General features: G+C 44.9%; 1 protein-coding gene across 1 annotated transcript in view; it reads right to left on the bottom strand.

Moving 5' to 3' along the window:
• Positions 1 to 20,000, bottom strand: part of PRKCZ (protein kinase C zeta) — a 192,016-nt gene that overhangs the window by 119,215 nt on the left and 52,801 nt on the right. The window contains exons 4-5 of the mRNA XM_075328752.1: positions 11,845 to 11,934; positions 5,295 to 5,345 (exon numbers count right to left, since the gene is read on the bottom strand). Coding sequence (XP_075184867.1) covers positions 5,295 to 5,345; positions 11,845 to 11,934 — 141 coding nt within the window. The remainder of the gene's footprint in view (positions 1 to 5,294; positions 5,346 to 11,844; positions 11,935 to 20,000) is intronic.

The raw sequence follows: 20,000 nt of genomic DNA, 5'->3' as shown, positions 1-20,000 counted from the left end.
CAGCAAACCGATCAGATGATATTGGATCCAGATTGGACGGCGCGGGACCCTAACCCAGGATTACTGCGGAGGGGGGTTCTTTATTTCAATAAAGGTGGAGTCACTAATTGTGTTGTGTTTTATTTCTAATAAAAAAAATTTTCTGTGTGTTTTTTTTTTTTTTTTTATCATTACTAGAAATTCATGGTGGCCATGTCTAATATTGGCGTGACACCATGAATTTCGGGCTTAGGGCTAGCTGATAATATACAGCTAGCCCTAACTCCATTATTACCCGGCTAGCCACCCGGCTTCAGGGCAGCTGGAAGAGTTGGATACAGCGCCAGAAGATGGCGCTTCTATGAAAGCGCCATTTTCTGGGGTGGCTGCGGACTGCAATTCGCAGTGGGGGTGCCCAGAGATCTTGGGCACCCTGCACTGTGGATTCCAATCCCCAGCTGCCTAGTTGTACCCGGCTGGACTCAAAAATTAGGCGAAGCCCACGTCATTTTTTTTTTTAATTATTTCATGAAATTCATGAAATAATTAAAAAAAAAAAAAAGGGCTTCTCTTTATTTTTGGTTCCCAGCCGGGTACAAATAGGCAGCTGGGGGTTGGGGGCAGCCCGTACCTGCCTGCTGTACCCGGCTAGCATACAAAAATATGGCGAAGCCCATGTCATTTTTTTTTTCTTTTTGGGCAAAAAACTGCATACACTAGTGAATGGAGGATGCTGAGCCTTGTAGTTCTGCAGCTGCTGTCTGCTCTCCTGCATACACTAGTTCTGCAGCTGTCTGCTCTCCTGCATACAATGAACATTTTGAAGAAGGAAATGACATCAGACCTTTTTTTTTTTTTTTTTCATCAACAATCTTTAATGGCATTGTGCACTGATTAAAAACGCAGTGAGCAAAAATGCAGCAAAAACACGCACCAAATCGCGGCAAAAACGCATGCGTTTTTGCCGCGTTTTTTTTAGCCGCGGGTACGTTTTTTGAGACAAAAACGCACATAAAAACGCAGCGTGAAAAAAAACGCCTAGTGCGCACATACCCATAGGCTGCTGCAAATGGTATTTACCCGCAGATTACCACAACGGCTGCAGGTAAAAAGCAATGGGGGTTTTTTTCAACAGGTTCCTTAAAGCCTGTGTGCACACATTGCATTTTTATTGTGGTTTTTTTGGCTTATGAAGCAAAGTCAATGAGAATATTAAACTTTTGTGCACATCTTGAGGTTTTTTTTTTCCTTGCAGATTTGGTGCAGAAAATAAAATCTGCAGCATGTCAATGCTTTGAACATTTTTGCATGCATTTTTCACCACTGAATGCATGCAAAAAATAATCCAAAAAGAAAAAGAATGCGTTTACAGTGCATTTTTCCGGCAAAAAGATGCAGAAATGTCTGCAATCAAACACTCAACGTGTGCCCATACCCAAATTCATTTTTACAGTACTTCTGTCCCAGAGAGCTTTTCCCAATTTTTATGCCACCCTCCTATTTGGAGTGACAATTGCGACTTTTCTGTAACTCAATTTATAAAATAATTTGCATATCTGACCAGTCCATTTTTAAAAATGTCAAAAACAGCATAAAAGAATGCAAAAAGTTGTACTTTTTTAGGCAAATGTAAGAATGTCCAAAAGGATGTGTGGATTAAATGCTGCACTAATTGGCGATTTGGGGGTTAGAGAAATCAGCTTTACTATATGGATATCAGTGGGTGAATCTCACGCTTATCCAGGCACACTAAAGGCCAATTGCACAATAATGAATCCACCCATTGTCAGACAGGAGGGCGCTGGATGCACCTGCTCAGCAAAAACTATCATAGGTAAGGAGTTTAGAATGCTGACTATTGACTTTCTCCCACGAATATAAAGTCGTGAGATTCTATGGGAGCGAACATGAATTGTCCTTTGTGTACAAGGGCGAACTGCCCCAAGATAAGGGCCGGTGTATCCCGCTATTATAGAAATTTATAGAACACAGCTGTGGGTTTCAAGTAGGAGTGAATGAAGCCGCAGCTGTAAAATTGGAAAAAAAAAAACCAAAATACAAAAAGAGATCATCAACTAAATGGTGTTTCACATGCTGCGACATTGCTAGCGATGTCGTGCGCGATAGCACTCACCCACGTCGCTGTTTTGTCATGGGGGTGATCGCTGCCGTAGCGAACAATATCGCTACGGCAGCGTCACACGCACGTACCTGCTTAGCGACATCGCTGGAGACACAGAACAATTTCTCCTTTAAGGGGGCGGTTCGTTTCGGCGTCATAGCGTCGTCACTAAGCGGCCGCCCAATAGCAGAGGGAGGGGGGGGGGAGATGAGCGGCCGGAACATTCCGCCCACCTCCTTCCTTCCTCATTGCCGGTGGATGCAGGTAAGGAGATGTTCGTCGTTCCTGCGGTGTCACACATAGCGGGAATGACGAAGAACCAGCGGCATGCACCACCAATGATATCATGAAAAAGGAGCGACGCTCCTAGCTCTCACACGCTGCGATGTCGCTAACGACGCCGGATGTGCGTCACTAACGACGTGACCCCGACGATATATCGTTAGCGATGTCGCAATGTATAAAGCACCCTTAAGGGTCTAATATTAGACATGAGAAAAATATGACATGATTGAGGTCTAAAAGGACAACATTTTTTTTCCGCCGTCTAACTAATATAACTCCATTTACAAGTTTAGGATATATGTTGGAAGAGTTTTGTACACAATGAGCTGGAGGTGTAGCCGGCCTGGACAAGGCTAAACTAGATAGGATGTTATAATACATCAGATATGTCTCAATTAACCCTTGTTTGGTACCATATAAAAAAAAAAACAACAAAAAAAACACTAGTTGTACCACTCTCCATGGCGTCACATTGATACAACTAGTGTTTTAGTTTTGTTTTTTTTCATGGCACCAGACAAAAGTTGAAGGTGAACATAGACATTAACCGTTTTTTATTGGTCATTTACTTCTTAAATGCAAAAGTTAAAAGAGGTTGTCCACTACTTTTACATTGATGGAATTTTCTTAGGATAGGTCTGATTGGTGGGGGTGCTGGGAGTTGGACCCTAGCTGATCAGCTGTTCTTGGTGCCAGCAGCAGGCGGCCAGAAATGCTCAGTTTCGGTGCTGCTCTGTCTTCTGATCGCAGCCGGGTACTGCACATCTACCGCCTATTGAGTTGAATGGGAGGCGGATGTGCAGTACCCGAGCGCGGTCGCTATCCAAAAACGGGGCAGCTCCGAAACGGAGCATTTCCAGCTGCTTGCTGCTGTCGGCACCGAGAACAGCTGATCCTAAGGATAGGCAATGTAAAAGTAGTGGACAACCTCTTCAGGGTACACAAAATCTCACTTTGCACTTGAACCATGTTATTCAATGAGGGAGAGCAGATGTTAAGCTTTTTTCTCATCCAAAATTCTGGTTGAGAAAAAAGTTGCAGCGTGGTGAGATTGTCAGCGAGAGCCATGTCACCCAAACCCATACAAGTCTATGGGTGCGAGTGGAGAGAAAAAAAAAAAAACAAAAAAACAAAAAAAAAAACGGACTGCAGTCAGATGACATCCGAATGCAATCGCATCAACTGACAATGGAGGAGATGGGGAGATTAATCCCGCCCTCTCATCCGCAGCTGTGATCTGATCACAGGATAGGCTCACGGTTGTATGACAATCGGCTGGCAGCAAGGCAAGAGCCAAGGGTCATTAGCATATAACATCAGATGCACTTACATCAGATGCCATATGCTGCCATCCAGCCTTAAAAAGGGAACCTGTCAGTAGGAGCAACCCTCCTAAAGGGGGCTTTACATGCTGCGACATCGCTAATGCGGAGTCGTTGGGGTCACGGAATTTGTGACGCACATCCGGCCGCATTAGCGATGTTGCTGCGTGTGACACCGATGAGCGATTTTGCATCGTTGCAAAAACGTGCAAAATCGCTCATCGGTGACATGGGGGTCCATTCTCAAAAATCGTTACCGCAGCAGTAACAATGTATTTCGTCGCTCCTGCGGCAGCACACATCGCTATGTGTGACACCGCAGGAACGAGGAACCTCTCCTTACCTGCCTCCCGGCCGCTATGAGGAAGGAAGGAGGTGGGCGGGATGTTCCGGCCACTCATCTCCGCTCCTCCGCTTCTATTGGGCGGCCGCTCAGTGACGTCGCTGTGACGCCGCACGGACCGCCCCCTTAGAAAGGAAGCAATTCACTGGTCACAGCGACGTCGCCGGGCAGGTAAGTATGTGTGATGGGTCTGGGCGATGTTGTGCGGCACGGGCAGCGATTTGCCCGTGTCGCACAACAGATGGGGGCGGGTACCCACGCTAGCGATATCGGGACCGATATCGCAGCGTGTAAAGTAGCCTTAAGTAGTCTATTTGAACATGCAAGTCACACTAAACTGAATAGGATACCTTGACATCTGCTGCTTACTGTAATTTTGATAATCTACTAATGATTAAACAGTAATGTTATCATTACAGGACTACTTGACATGGTGCAGGTAGTCCAGCATATTCATGAGCTCTGAATAACTGTCAGATCTGCAGCAGAGACAAAATTAACACCAAGCTCTTTACAGTGTAATGTATATGCAACCCTCACGGACTCAAGCACTATAGGCCACAGTTCATTTTACCCAATAATATCCCCTCCCTCTTTATATGGGAGATATTAAGGAAATTATGAACCCAAATAAGGTTAAGTTCGCACTACACTGACTTCAATGTACATTACTCGCGTAATTTATCTCAATTGATGGTGGTAAGTAGTAGGATGTAGATAGAAATCGGGTATACACCGCGCTGATACTCAATGGTCTATTAATACAATTTTTTTATTGTTCATACAGGTCTATGCGTTTCAGAGACATCCGTCTCCTTCCTCAGGACATCAAAGGAACAATACATCAACTTTATGTATTGTTCCTTTGATGTCCTGAGGAAGGAGACGGATGTCTCATTTCCCTACCGGGTAAGACCCTATTGCACTCTATTCCACAGCATCATTTACTAATTGATGGTGGTAGTGAGTTTAGTAAAGCCTCAGCAACATAGTCATCCAAATAACAGGGTACACGTCATTCTCCTAAGCCACCATTCCTTGCCTAAAATTGTAATGAAATTGCAATCTCATAACTTGTGCGCGGTAACTGACCGGGGTCTGGTAGTTTTACACCCCCGGTTTAATCACCATGAAGTGGGGGGGGGTGGGGGCAAAGCTTCACACCAAACAGCAGTACAAGTAAGCACAGGTACAATAAGCATAAGTTAAAAAATACAACATTTGTTTAATGAATATTACTTACTGTCTTCTCCTGGACAAGGCAAGCCCGGCTTTGGTGGTATGCTTGGAAAAACTGGAAAACAAAAAGGATGTCACTTATAGACCATGGAACGAGAAATACATAACACAGGACTCGCCCGGCATTTCACATGAAGATCTAAGAATTCATCTGGTTACCTTTCCAATTTTAAAAGGAACTGAAATGTGTCTTCACCCAATTACTATTTAAAAAGGATTTGGCGACTACCGTATAAGCTGCGGTCACCACCAGCATTCCAGAATGCTGTATATAAGAGTCCATGCTGCTCTGTATAAAGTAAAAAAGACCTTTATTATACTCCCGGCCCAGTACGATGGGCATCGCTAATCATCTTCGAGTGCCTCCTCTCTTCCTTCCACCACCGTCCTCCTTCCCAGCTCCATATGAATGACGCGCCCTACGTCACCCATACAGGCCGGCATTGTGCTCCTGCGTAAGCGCTTTTCTCTCTGCCCTACTGAGGGCAGAGCAAAGTATTGTAGTGCACATACGCAGGCGGTCTTTGACCTTTCCTCATGCCTGCGCATTACAGTATTTTGCTCTGCCCCCAGCCAGGGTGCACAGGAGGAAAATGGAGGCCTCGGTGTGGATGACGTAGGACCTGTCATCAACAAGGAGCTGGGCAGGAGGACGGTGATCTCAAGATGATAAGAGGCACTTGACAGAGACCAGCAACGCCCATCGGACCAGACCACCCCGCAGGTAAGTAATAAAAGCTGTTTACATTATACAGAGTGGCCTGGGATCTTACAGACAGTATACTAGAATACGGTTCTCTGCGGTGGCTCGAGGGGGGGTCTCCGGACCCGGGGGTCGTGCGGACATTTAAATGAAGGGGGGTATTTACAGGGTACAGTGTTTAGAGTTTGTGACGCCACCCGTGGTGTGTGGTAATGTGGAGTACCACCGCTGCAGTTGGGAGTACCCGGGGGCAATGGAGTGGGCAGCCAGGTGTTAGAACCCTCCACGGATAGGGGTAATGCCCCGGGACTCTGATTGTGCCGTTGGGTGCAATGGAGTCACTTGCGTACTCACTCAGTCCATAAAGCTGACACAGACAACTGGATAAACCAAAGTTCTGGACACCGCTGCCGCTGAGGGGAGCTAGTTCGAGTCCCGTCCCCGATGGTGCTGCCTGATGATGCGTGACCTGCCTCCTGGCACTAAGTTTACTACTTTGTTGGCCCCGGTAGTATGGAACTAGTCGGGTCCCGATCCCCACTATGGCTAAGTGTGGGAGCTTGCTCTCAGGGTTCACACTTGGGATTTTTTGGACCGTTTGAGTGGAAAGTCCTATCCCCCTCGTTGCGCTAGTACCCCGATTTTGCAGCGGGTGGAGAGCATATCTTGAAGGCTCCGTTTTTGTCTGGTAAATGGTCAGGTTGCCTGAAGCTTCCAGTCGTGCCCTGGTCCCAGCCCGGTGATTGTGCAAGGCCGCTGGACGTCCTCCTCGACAGTTCCGTGCCCCTTGCCACGATCCCCTGCGACCGGGGGTCCAGCTCCTAGGCCCAGACCACCGTCTGTCACCTAGGTCACTACTTAGGAGCCCTGCTCCTGACCTCCTCTCTCCTTCGCTTTTAAACTACTACTTCCTTGTTCCTGACACTCCTGACCTCCCCTAACCAACCCCCCAAGTGGGCGACCCTATTCCACTTAGGCCGTCCACTGTTGTGTCTGGTGGGTGTGGTGCAGAGTGTACCTAGGATTTTGATTAGCAACATCATGTAGTTAGGGACCCATAACCAAGAAGGATGTGGCTATTGAACGGGAGGGCAGGTTGTGCAATACCCTGTGACGACCTGATAGTCCAGGGGCGTCACACACACACACACACACACACACACACACACACTATATACATACACGTTATACACGGGGCAAAATTTCACAATGAAAAGGCATCTACACTATAGCATAGAGCAAAAAAAAAAAAAAAAAACAATTTGTTTTGAATGAAAATTGAAAACTGAAGTCAGTGGGGAAAAAAAAAATAAAAAATGTAAGCCCCATCAGGCAGATTGCTGCCAAATAGGTTACGACACCTGAAATCTCATTCCATTTGCACCATCTGTAGCGCCTCTGTTCAGGCGTGCTCCAACACCATTGATAAATCGCCTCCATTGTGTATACTGCTTTATGTCGCACACTGAAAAGGCGCAAAACATGGAGCCGAGACTCGTTTGCAGCACATGAACGGTAGTAATTACATATGCAGCAGATGTTGAACAATGCCAAAAGCAAAGAATAAATCGTCTCTCTGCAAATAACATAAAAGACGTGTGGCAGGAAAACCGGCTCCCAGCTCCACTGTGCGCCGAATGGATAATGAATCGTTCCTACACCAAAAAACGAAAATCTTTCCCTATATACACCTTGTCAAAAGTCATTAATCATGTGTTTACAGCGCACACTGCGTTATTTTAACATACAAGTATTTTTTTGGGGTTCCCGCTTTGCTCTACAAATTCAGTTACAATGCCAAACGGTGACCAGGATTAACATTTGAAGAATTTCTCTCTGAAAAGGCGTGAAATTCCACTTGTTGCTTCCTTACTATCATTTCCGCGATGACAAAAATCGGACGCTTTGAAGCTTCTAATCATAATTTATGGCTGTGTAGAGGAATCGGTGGCACCCGGGACACTGCTGATGCAAAGAGCAAATTGATTCTTCATTTTATGCATCACAAAACGCGTCATAATTGCCAACTTTTTTTTTTTCTGCCAAACAAACTGTACCTATTTTATTTCACATAGATGAATATGGAAAATAATTTTGAAATTCTATTGAAGTCGAAGTATCAGTTTTGGACTTCGACAAAAATTAAACTGGGAAAAATCTTTATTTAGCAGGCTTCAATATATAGTACCAGTTTTAAAAAAATAAGTATACATTAGACCAGATGTGGGCAAAGGGCGGCCCACAGGCAAATTCGGCCTTCCTGCTGTTCCAGTCCGGCTCACAGACCAAGAGAACTGAAATAACTGGCCCATGGACCTCTCCATGCAGCCACACTGGTTTCACGGCTATCTGCATCCTTAGGCTATGTGCCCACGGGCGCTCGTACCTGCGGATGTATCCGCAGGTATGAGCGCATGTTTCCCGCAGCTGCCCGCCGGCGTCCGCAGCTATTTTTAGCTGCTAGATTACAGCGGAATAGCTGCGGGAAACATGCGGACATTCATGCGGCTTACCTGCGGACGTCCCGGCCTCTTATCTCCATAGCGGAGGGCCGGGACATCTGCAGGTAATTCCGCATGAATAATTGACATGCAATTATACATGCGGATGCCTACATCGGCAGCATGTTCGGCAGCCGCACTTTCCGCAGCGTGGACACAGCACTCCCCATGTCCCATAGGATAACATGTATTGCAAGAGGTAGAGCAGAAAGCAGGTTTCAAAATCCGCGCCAGCCCACAGAGAATCCAGAAGCTTGTTAGTAAATCCTTTCTTTATTTATTTTTTACACAGGTCTACGCGTTTCGAGGACATATCCATCCTCATCATCAGTTGCCATCATTGACAAACAAAAAAAGGGGAAAAAAAAGGGGGGAAAAAAAAAAACAAGCTTCCTTGTTTTATCCCCCCTTTTTTTTCCCCTTTTTTTGTTTGTCAATGATGGCTACTTTATCCACCGCTGCACGTGTCTGAGTCACGAAGGGGGTGGATGACGTAATCTCTGCATGCGTGGCCTCTTTTTAACACATCTATAGGAGGCTGCGACTCCCTGTTTGCTATAGTCTTTCTTTGTACTTTGTCCTGATGAGGATGGATATGTCCTCGAAACGCGTAGACCTGTGTAAAAAATAAAGAAAGAAAGGATTTATTAACAAGCTTCTGGATTCTCTGTGGGCTGGCGCGGATTTTGAAACCTGCTTTCTGCTCTACCTCTTGGAATATATCTACACTGCGGGACCGCTGCCTTCCATATCTACTACGTGCCTTTATAGGGGTTGTGACTTGCACAACCCTTTCAGGTGAGTGTACTAACCCACACTTGCCCCCACGTGTCATACCGGGTAAGACCCTACTTTGCGCCTTTTTTTCCCCACAGTTATCCTTATTATAGGATAACATGGGGAGTGACTGTACATGCTAAAACCTGCGGATTTATCTGGAAAATCCAGAAAAATCCGCAGATTTTCCGTGGCAAAATCCGCAGAAACAAGCTCCTGTGGGCACATAGCCTTAGGATGCAAATAGTGGTGAATATTTTGATGGAGGAGGGAGCCACCAGCTCCTCCTTCCACCATTCAGCATGCGTGCAGACTGTAGACACAATGACATCACTAATTCACGTCTGCTGTGAAGGAGTGTTTTTAGGTGCAGTATCAGGCAAAGAAGCCAGGCGACGTAGGCCAAGGGCAATAATAAAGGGATGTCACACTTCCACCAGAGCTACTGCCAGGCGAAGGTGCTCATCGGGAGGGTACCTAATGATCAGATATTGATGGCCAAAACATGGCATTGTTCGTAAAACCTCATATCCTATGTTATGTGCCCCCACGTATTCTAGATTATATAGGACACGAGTTTGGTTCAATAATACATGGAAGTCACATGACTGGCGTCAAGATTAAATCCATTTTGTTGGGCACAGAATAAAAAGTGTGTTGAGTTGTCGCAACTTTGTGACTAACTGAACGCCAGGACTCATTATTAGGGATGATCGAATACCTCAAATATTCGGCTTTGCGAATATTTTCCGAATAGGTCGCCGCTATGCGACTTTTCGATGCGCAATGTAAGTCTATGGGAAGCCCGAATAGTTGTTATTCAGGTTTCTCAGAGACTTACATTGCACATCGAATATTGGCGAATAGCGGCGACCTATTCGGAAAATATTTGCAAAGCCGAATATTTGAGGTATTCGATCATCCCTACTCATGATGCTTTGGGTTACAGGTCGCACACCTTGTTTAGCCCTATTTAATTGGCCCATGAGTGCTCTATACAGGACATATCCATTGTCCACTTGTAGCGCCAGGATGAGGGAATATCCGGTGAGCGGTGCAACACATGGTAAAACCAGGGAAAAGAAGAAGGCCCTGGAGATAGGGAGAGGGGTCAGCACCTCACACTCACCTCTGGCTGATCCCTGAACTCCCTAATGTCCCTAGATGGGTCCTTTCCCCTGTGCACAGTCACATGTCTAGACCCTGTTCTGACCCTGAACTTAGCCTTACTAGGGTGTTGACCAACAGGCCACTAGTCCCACTACTACAATAAAGCACAAGGAAGATGGGACAAATGGGTGGGGAAAGACATAACAAAAAGCTATGTGTTTCTTCAGCAAGAAACTTCGCAGCTGCAACTGAAATTGGACCACAGCTAAACAAGGATAAGCTCCTTTAACATGGTCAGTATAGAAAAAAAAAATCTATCATTGGCATGTAGTAAAGCCAGGAGTGGGTATATATAGCGGAAGGGCATAACAACAAAATGCTAAGAGTAATCTCAGTCATCAGATAAAAAGTCCTTAAAGAGGATCTGTCGTCAGGTTTTTGCTCCTTCATCTGAGAGCGGCATAATGTAGAGACAGAGACCCTGATTCCAGCGATGTGTCACTTACTGAGCCGTTTGCTGTCATATTGAGCAAATCAATGTTTTCTCTGCTGTAGATCAAGCAGTTATACACAGCTCATGAATATGCTGGGACTACCAGCAGCAGCCACGTATGTTATGATTCAGGGACCGAGGAGGATCAAAAAATGCGGAATCCCAAAAAGGTAACAGAGTGGCTGGAAACTTAACGGACTGCAGACCTAATCCTGACACACAACTAACAGTAGCCATGGGAGGAGCCTACGACGACCTGGACACCTCGACACAGCCGGAGACCTAAATAATCTCACAGATAGAAATATATAGAAAGCTAATCTGCCTCGGAGTAGTCCCCAAAGATGGATAGATAGCCCCCCACATGTAAAGGCTACGGTGATATAGAAAAATACAATACAAAGCCAAAAAGACAGATTCAGCAAAGGTGCGGCCCAAACTATCGTTATAGAAAAGGATAGGAAAGAGCAACTGTCTGCAGCCATAAAAACTATATATATATATATATATATATATATATATATATATATACATATACACACACAGTATGTAATCTATATTACATAGTGTATTACATATTTACAATTTATTACAGTTTGTGTACTAAAGTTGGATACCAATAAATATATTTTATATGTTCTAAATATCTTGATTATTGTATCATAAAAATGATTAAATGTCTGATGTTCACATTGTACTACAACAATATTTTAACTTAAATATAAGCAATATATGTGGGAGTCGGAGCCGGTGCAAGGGAAATTGAGGAGTCGGAGTGGCAGGTTTGGCTTACCGACTCCACAGTCCTGCCTTAAATTACATTTTTTTTTTCCCACTCTCAGCAATTCTTAAAGCAGATTCTTGTACAAGGACAGCAGAGAAAACTGCAACAAAAAGCTGCTCTACACGGTCAACTTTTGTGGTCGGAATGCGATATATGTAGCGAGCTGTAACAAGGACGATTGATTACCGTGAATGCTGAGTCCCTCCTCTTTATATATAGAATATAATCGGAAAGCTTCTTCCAGCTCCATTTGGGAGGAAATAGTGCAGGGGTCACCTGGTAAGAAAGAAAAAAAAAAAATACATTATTTATTTGAAGGTCACACATGTTCAGCATGAGATGAACCGCTGTATTCCAAGGTAAAGACAGAAAAGTTACATTTTCTACTGGCGCAGAATCCAGCAAGCAACACCGATAAAACGGTCCTTGACCGGCACCACACTCAGAATAAATTGGCTAATTTATAATAGTCTTAGGAAGAACGTCCTTCAAAATTAGTATAATTTTGTCTGATAAGCCGGAGAAGAAATACTGGAACTGAATTAATAGTGCAAACTTAAAATTAGTGCATTTTAAGACTGTCTAATCCAGATGTCTCAAACATGTGGCAACTAAGGATGCTTCTTGTGGCCCACAGGTATGTACTCCCCTTTACGATCGCGGTCGGAGACACTGCTCACTTCTTGATTTCAGATGAAGATGTTGTTGCCGTCGCGTAGAGTAAAGCTCTCTCTGCACTAATCCAATGACAGTCGCTGGCCAACCAGAGGCAAGCAGCTGATGCGTATGACGTCACCTACTTGCCTCTGATTGGGTGGCAGCTGCTATTCGAATAGTGCAGAGAAAGCTTTACTGTGCGGCGGCGGCAAACTATTATTCTGAATTTAAGATGAACCTCTGACAGCGGCCGCGATCTTAAGTGGGGCTGGTGCTTGCGAGCCACAAGAAGCAGGATAGAAAACGCGGTGAGAACAGACGACAGGTGAGAACAGAGGACAGGTGTGTGTGTGTATGTGTATGTATATATATGTGTGTGTGTGTGTGTGTGTGTGTGTGTGTGTGTGTGTGTGTGTGTGTGTGTGTGTGTGTGTGTGTGTGTGTGTGTGTGTGTACACATTAATACAGGATGGGGACAAGGATGGGAGCATGACTCCAAGATGGAGAACATTACTAAAAGATGTTGGCCAAAATTACTATATGGTACTAATTGTAAAACTATATTACTTACAAGAAAGGGATAAAATGTTAACAAAAAAATGAAAGCATGACAATTTTTTTTACCCACAAAAAAAAAAAAATCAATTACCGTATTTTTTTATTTTTTGAGGATAAAAAAAAAAGTTATGCTTTATTTTTTAACATTTTATTCCTTTCTTGTAAGTAATAGTTTTGCAATTAGTACACACACATATATACACATACATATATAGTATATATATATGTATGTGTATATGTATGTGTATATGTATGTGTATATGTATGTGTATATGTATGTGTATATGTATGTGTATATGTATGTGTATATGTATGTGTATATGTATGTGTATATGTATGTGTATATGTATGTGTATATGTATGTGTGTATATGTATATATATATATATATATATATATATATATATATATATATATATATATATATATATATATATATATATTTACACACATACATACAGGAAATGCTCAACAGATAGCGGCCGCGGCTGGGTACTGCGTATCTGCCTCCCATTGATTTGAATTGGGAGGCGGATGTGCAGTACCCAGCCATGATCAGTTGATGGGGCAGCTTCGGAACTGAGCATTTCCTGTTCTTGCAGCCCCCACCGCGAACAGCTGATCGGTGGGGGTGCAGGGTGTCTGATTTTAGCCAGACATTGATGACCTTTCCTAAAGGATACAAGAAATACTACTGTCTTCTAAGTTAAAGCCAAGAGGAAAATGGCAAATGGATCCGAAAATTGCTGCATTAGAAAGTGGATAAACCAATGTAACGAGGGCGGATTCTTCCAATAAATAGAATGTAGAGAATGAGAAATGTCAGCACAGAAGTCATAAAATACACTTACTGAATGACTTGTGAAACTATTTATGCATGAGCATTGGATACAATTAGGGCAAGAATTAACCAGCACCAAAGTGGGACCTTGACCAGTAATTAACTGGGAGTGAACTCCTAGATAACATTCTTAAACAGGTAACAGGCTGAGAGAATAAGGAGATTATACTGGATCTGGCAACTTGTATGGAATTTCTTAAAGAGGAATTTGCAGTTCTAGGTACTTTTATTTTTACCAGTCACAGTAATAGTATAAAAGCGATGGATTGCAGAAGAATACATCAGTCACAGAAGGCTCATTTGACCTCCGGGAAGACCGTATGGACTTCCCGATAATACTTTACCATGTGATGTGATAGCTGCAAAGTGCAATAGAGACGATTGTTGAGGAGGGCCATTAGATCAAATACTTAAATAACCTCTTGACAAGGGATTGTGGGAAATGTGTCAATTTGCCCTACATGTGCCAGGTTTTCAGATATAACTAAGATGGCCATCGATGATATCATAGACCCTCCCATCAGCATGGATCCAACAGATGACGACATAGACCCTCCTATCAGCATCACCATGGATCCATCTAATGACGTCATGTCATATACCCGCCTACGATGACGCCCCCCAATCAGCTCATGGACTAACACGTTGTTCAACCTACTGACCAATGAACACATCCGAGCATGCCCAGTGTAGAGCAGACCATTCCCCTTGCCTAGGTTATATAAAAGGCATGTTCTTGAATAAATCAGTCAGTTCTGAGCCAACCTCGATTGAGGAAAGATGAATATCCGACTGTGTGTCTGATGTAATTTTTCAAGCATGCACTCAATCCAACATTAATTAGAATCAGGCAGTAATAGTAGTCATTCCTAAAGAGGGTAAAGACCCTACCTCTTGTTCTAGTTACCGACCCATCTCCCTCCTCAACACAGACTTGAAGCTCTTCACCAGAATATTATCAGAGAGACTCTCTCCATTGCTGGGGGGGATTGTCCACCCTGACCAGGCTGGGTTCATGAAGGGAAGGGAAGCGAGGGACAACACCACTAAGGCGCTGAATCTAATCCACAGGGCTAATTCGGAAGGGTTGCCCCTGATGCTCGTCGACCGACGCAGAAAAAGCGTTCGACAGAGTCAATTGGATATTCATGGAGGAGGTTCTGCGGGAGGTGGGGTTGGGGAGGATGATGCTCAGGTGGATATGCTCTCTGTATAGCAACCCCTCTGCCGCGGTCAGGGTGAACGGTCTCCTTTCAGATAGATTTTCCATTCTTAACGGCACAAGGCAGGGTTGCCCCCTTTCACCCCTGATCTTTATCCTGACCCTGGAACCCCTGCTTAGCCGAATTAGAGGTAACATTGACATTTCTGGCCCTACAGTTGCGGGCTCCACCTACAAAATCGCGGCGTACGCGGACGATTTACTTTTCTTTATCACCAATCCTCGGGTCTCCCTGCCCAATTTACTGAGAGAGCTGGAAACATACTCCTCTCTTTCTAATTTTAGAATTAACATGTCAAAATCGGAGGCTATGAATGTATCTCTCCCCCAAGATCATGTTATTTCGCTTCAATCGGCGTTCGGGTTTAAGTGGGCTAATCACTCTCTGAGGTACCTGGGGGTCCAGCTGGCAGCGGACAACAGCCAATTATATAAGCTGAACTATCTTCCTCTCCTGCAGTCCATTAGAACAGACTGCGCAAACTGGGCGAGGGGTCTTTTCACATGGTTTGGGAGGTGTGCAATATTGAAGATGAACATATTACCACGACTACTTTACCTCTTCCAGGCCCTGCCAATTAAGATCCCGAGCTCTTTTTTCAAGGAATTGGCCTCACTATATACTAAATTTATCTGGGCGAATAAGCCGGCGAGACTTTCCCGTTCCCTATTGTGCAGACCTAAGCGTAGGGGAGGGCTGGGAATACCTGATATGAAAAAATATTACTGGGCCACACATATGGTTAGGGTTCTGGACTGGTGTCGTCACTCTAGGATGAAACCATGGGTCGCCCTGGAACAGAGTTTCTCGGAGGTGCATCTACCGGCCATGCCTTGGGTCGGGAGTTTTTCCCCGGCCTCTCTGAGATCTCACCCCACCATTGGCGCTACTCTGGAATGTTGTTCGAGGGGAGAGGTTCGGCGCCTCCTCCTGCCGTTGCCTTCCCCCATGTCACCAATTATAGGAGATCCGGATTTCCGTCCTGGCCTCTCGGACCCAGTTTTTCGGAGTTGGGTACAGGGGGGCAGATTCAGAGCTTACCAGATGGGAGAGGAGGGTGACTGGCTATCTCTTTCGGATATATGTGGTCTCCTGCCTCCGGACCCCCTGGGGAGATGGAGGGCCATGCAGTTGAGGCATTTCTTGAGCTCCCTTCCCTGCTTCGCCCGGTATGCTGGGCCTCTCACAAGATTCGAAAAATTGTGCTTGGGAGAGGGGGCCCTGCGGCACTCACTTTCCCTGGCATACAATTTGCTATCAGACCCGGGAGATTTGCCCACCCCGGTTTATTTGCGGCAGTGGGAAAGGGACCTTGGGACGACCCTATCAGACACGCAACGAAACAACGTCCTAATGATGGCACATAAAACTTCGATCAGTTCCAGAATGTTGGAGGCCAACTTCAAACTGTTGACTAGGTGGTATAGAGTCCCGACCAGACTTCATAGGATATTCCCCTCAGTCGATCCCGTTTGCTGGAGGTGTGGCTCGGGGGAGGGTGATTACGTGCACATCTTTTGGTCTTGCCCTTCCTTGCAACGGTTTTGGTCAGGAGTGAGGGAGGTAATTAGACTGGTGACCGGCACGGCTGAGACACTGGGTCCGGAACTGTTTATTTTACAGCTTTCGGAACTCCCGGCTCATAGATACAAGCGTTCTTTGCTTAGATTTCTGGTAATGGCCGCCAGGTCGTGCATCCCGCTGGGCTGGAAGTCCTCTACCCCCCCCACATTGGCACAGTGGGTTTCAAGGGTTGATGACCTAAGGCACATGGAGGACCTGACATCCTCTCTCAATGACAGTCAGGAAGGTTTTCGTAGGACCTGGTTCCCATGGTTGGAGTTCACTTACTCGGCGGATTACGCCAGATTACTCGCTGCTCCACGGCTGCTGTGAGGCTCTGGAGGAGCACTCTCCCCCCCCTCCTCCCCCCTTTTTTTTTTTTTTTATTCTTCTCTTTCTCCTCTCTTCTCTCGCTTTCCCTTCCTCTCACTTCTTTGTCCCCTATCTTCTCCTATTCTCCCCGCCCCTGCATTCCCCTTTCTTCCTCTTTCTCTTATCCTGTTCTAAATTCTTTTGGGCTTTGCTTTCTCTTCCTATGTATGTTCTGTATTCTACCCTTGTTGGGTTGGTTCATAAAAGGATTAAACTGGGCCTGACTCGAGCAGTTGCAGTAACTGGATATGTACAGGGGAGAGGAAGAGTGGGCTACATGTCAATGTTAAATATTTGAAATCTGTTATTCTGCTCTCTGTGGCGCAGTTGTTATTTTGTGTGTTCTCGAGTTGGTCTTTAAAATAAAGAATTTAAAAAAAAAAGAATCAGGCAGTAGGCAATGAGTGAACCTTGGTTATGTGTTTACCTTGACACTATCAAAAAGCTTGTATAAAAGCTGAGGCAGGGAATGCAGGAGTGTTTTTAGGGCGATTTATGCTAGTGAGCACCTATTTTCAAATCTAATTTGACAATCTTCCATGCCACAACTATATTGCACATTTAGCTTTCTGTGTACAAACCTATCATTTCTTGTTCCTACATACTTGTCGAGGTGGTTGAAAACACTGTCGAAATTTACACATTTTCCCAAGATGTATTGCAAGGAAAAAAAAAAAGGCAATTGCAGTGAATGGGGTAGTCTAGAAAGAAAGAAAGGGAAAAAAAAAATAAATATCAAGCCAAAGAGTGTGGCGTTTGAGTTTGGCTATCAGCAGCACCACCACCAAACACTGGCAGAATTATTAGTAAAAACAGATCACAAATGCCTCTTTTACCATCTGCTGGGATATAATTTTGAGTAAGGAAGCAGAAAGCATTGTGAGAAAAATGGTATAATACTTGTCTCAGTCACAAGATTATGTTACCTCTGACAGCGACCCTGTCAGTTTGAGTTTGCCTTGTCTGGTCACAAATGACTACGAAAAAACTGGTCCAAAAATATTCTAATAAAAAAACAAACACATAAGTCCAAATAAAAAGACAGTTGCACTCTGAAATGCTAAGATATATTAACAATGAACATGTATTACTGCAAAGAAAATACATGTAAAAAAAAAATAATAAAAAGTCTGTCAGTGCCGGTGTTATTAAATAGGCTCTCTGTGATTACCAATTACCATCCTTATCTAAGGTGGGATCACTTTAAAGGGAACCTGTCATCAGGAATTTGGCTTTCAACCTAAACGTTTCCCCCTCTGCAGCTCCTGGGCTGCATTCTAGGAAGGTTTTTGTACTTTTTGTGCCCCTTTTTAAACCAAAATAAACACTTTATAAACTTTTACCTTTCTGTTTGAAAATCTTGTTAATTTTCCATGGGGGCGGGCCGTGTGGCGTCCGTTGCTGTAGCTTACGCCGTCCCCCATGCTCCAAATCATGCCTCATAACGCCGCCCACTGCGCCGAGGTCCCGTGCACGCCGGGACACCTAGTGACGTGGTCGCATGCACGAGAGTATGGGCGGCGCTGTGATTGCATCGCAAGTGCGCGCCCATACTCTCGTGTGCGCGCTCTCCCCTCTGTACGTCGCTCAGATCCTCTGCTTCTCCTGTGCTCCGCTCCTCCCATCTATTTCCTGCTGCAGGGTACGATGGGAAGGAGGTGACGTCGGGCCGGCGCAGAACGCTGGAGGCAGTGGGGAAAGGGCGGGCACGAGAGTATGGGCGGGCACTTGCGATGCAATCACAGCGCCGCCCATACTCTCGTGCATGCGACCACGTCACTAGGTGTCCCGGCGTGCACGGGACCTCGGCGCAGTGGGCGGCGTTATGAGGCATGATTTGGAGCATGGGGGACGGCGTAAGCTACAGCAACGGACGCCACACGGCCCGCCCCCATGGAAAATTAACAAGATTTTCAAACAGAAAGGTACAAGTTTATAAAGTGTTTATTTTGGTTTAAAAAGGGGCACAAAAAGTACAAAAACCTTCCTAGAATGCAGCCCAGGAGCTGCAGAGGGGGAAACGTTTAGGTTGAAAGCCAAATTCCTGATGACAGGTTCCCTTTAACATTACTAAGACATGTTTTTGTTAAAGAGCTTGAAATTAGTTGGATACAGTCATAGGTAGCATATTAGACCCTAGCCTCGACAGTATCGGATAGGCTGTAGTGTATAATATACCTAGAGGCCATTACTAAGCCTTCCATTGAGTTGTGGGAATACAGATGAGCTCATCGCGTGCCAACAAGGCTGTTAGATCAGGTCAGAAGACCTGTAGGTGGGATTGGATTGCATGTACGGCCAAAACGCAGATTAGTGGTTTCAACCCACAGATTCCCTAACAAGTATGCAACAAGCAGCCCAATCTTTAGCCTTCCATATCGCGCCTTCTAGCTGTACCTCTAACCATAGGGTTATGCGTCTGGATACAAACCCTTGAGTCTGTGATCTTTGGTCAGCTTCTCTGTCCGCCAGACAACAGCAGATACACTTTTTCTTAGGGTGTTTAGTTTCTGTTATCTTTAGTTCTAGTGGGGTAACAGGTGTATTCATTTTCTCATTTGTCTACCCAATCACTTTTTGGGTGCAGCTTAAATACGTTCTATTATTCCAATTATCAAGTTCAGCCATATTGCTGTTAGTTTCTGCCAGTCAGTGGAAGACCAGCTAGGACACCTCTCTCTGCTGTTAATGTTCTCAGCTCTGCACCAACCTTCTGATTGTCGTCAATAAGTAGATGGCATATTCTTTAGCAATATTCACCCTCTGGTGTTTTGTGGTTTCTCTTACTCACTGTGGATCACTTTCTACTCCAGCACACCTTCCCTTCTGCAGGTAATTTGCACTCTGCTCTGCCATCCAGTTCCTTAGGAGGAACGGGGACTACTCGACGGCCGATCAGGCAGTATAGGCCCGAGTTGCCATGGTTTTGTTTGTGGTCAGGGCTATTCAAACTCCTGCAGGATCCACCAGGGAGTGGGGGATCTCTAGTCTGTATGGGATCCAATAAGGTTAGTTGCTGTTTTTTAGTGCGTTCTTTATCCCCTATATCTATATGAACATAAAACACATACATGTGAACTTTTAGTCAAAATAATACCAATATATGTGATAAAAAAAAATATATAATAG

This window comes from Anomaloglossus baeobatrachus, chromosome 11 (assembly GCF_048569485.1).
Source record: "Anomaloglossus baeobatrachus isolate aAnoBae1 chromosome 11, aAnoBae1.hap1, whole genome shotgun sequence".
In the NCBI taxonomy this organism is placed as follows: domain Eukaryota; kingdom Metazoa; phylum Chordata; class Amphibia; order Anura; family Aromobatidae; genus Anomaloglossus; species Anomaloglossus baeobatrachus.
Note: the sequence above shows the minus strand (reverse complement) of the source record. Positions and strands in the feature narration are given on the sequence as shown.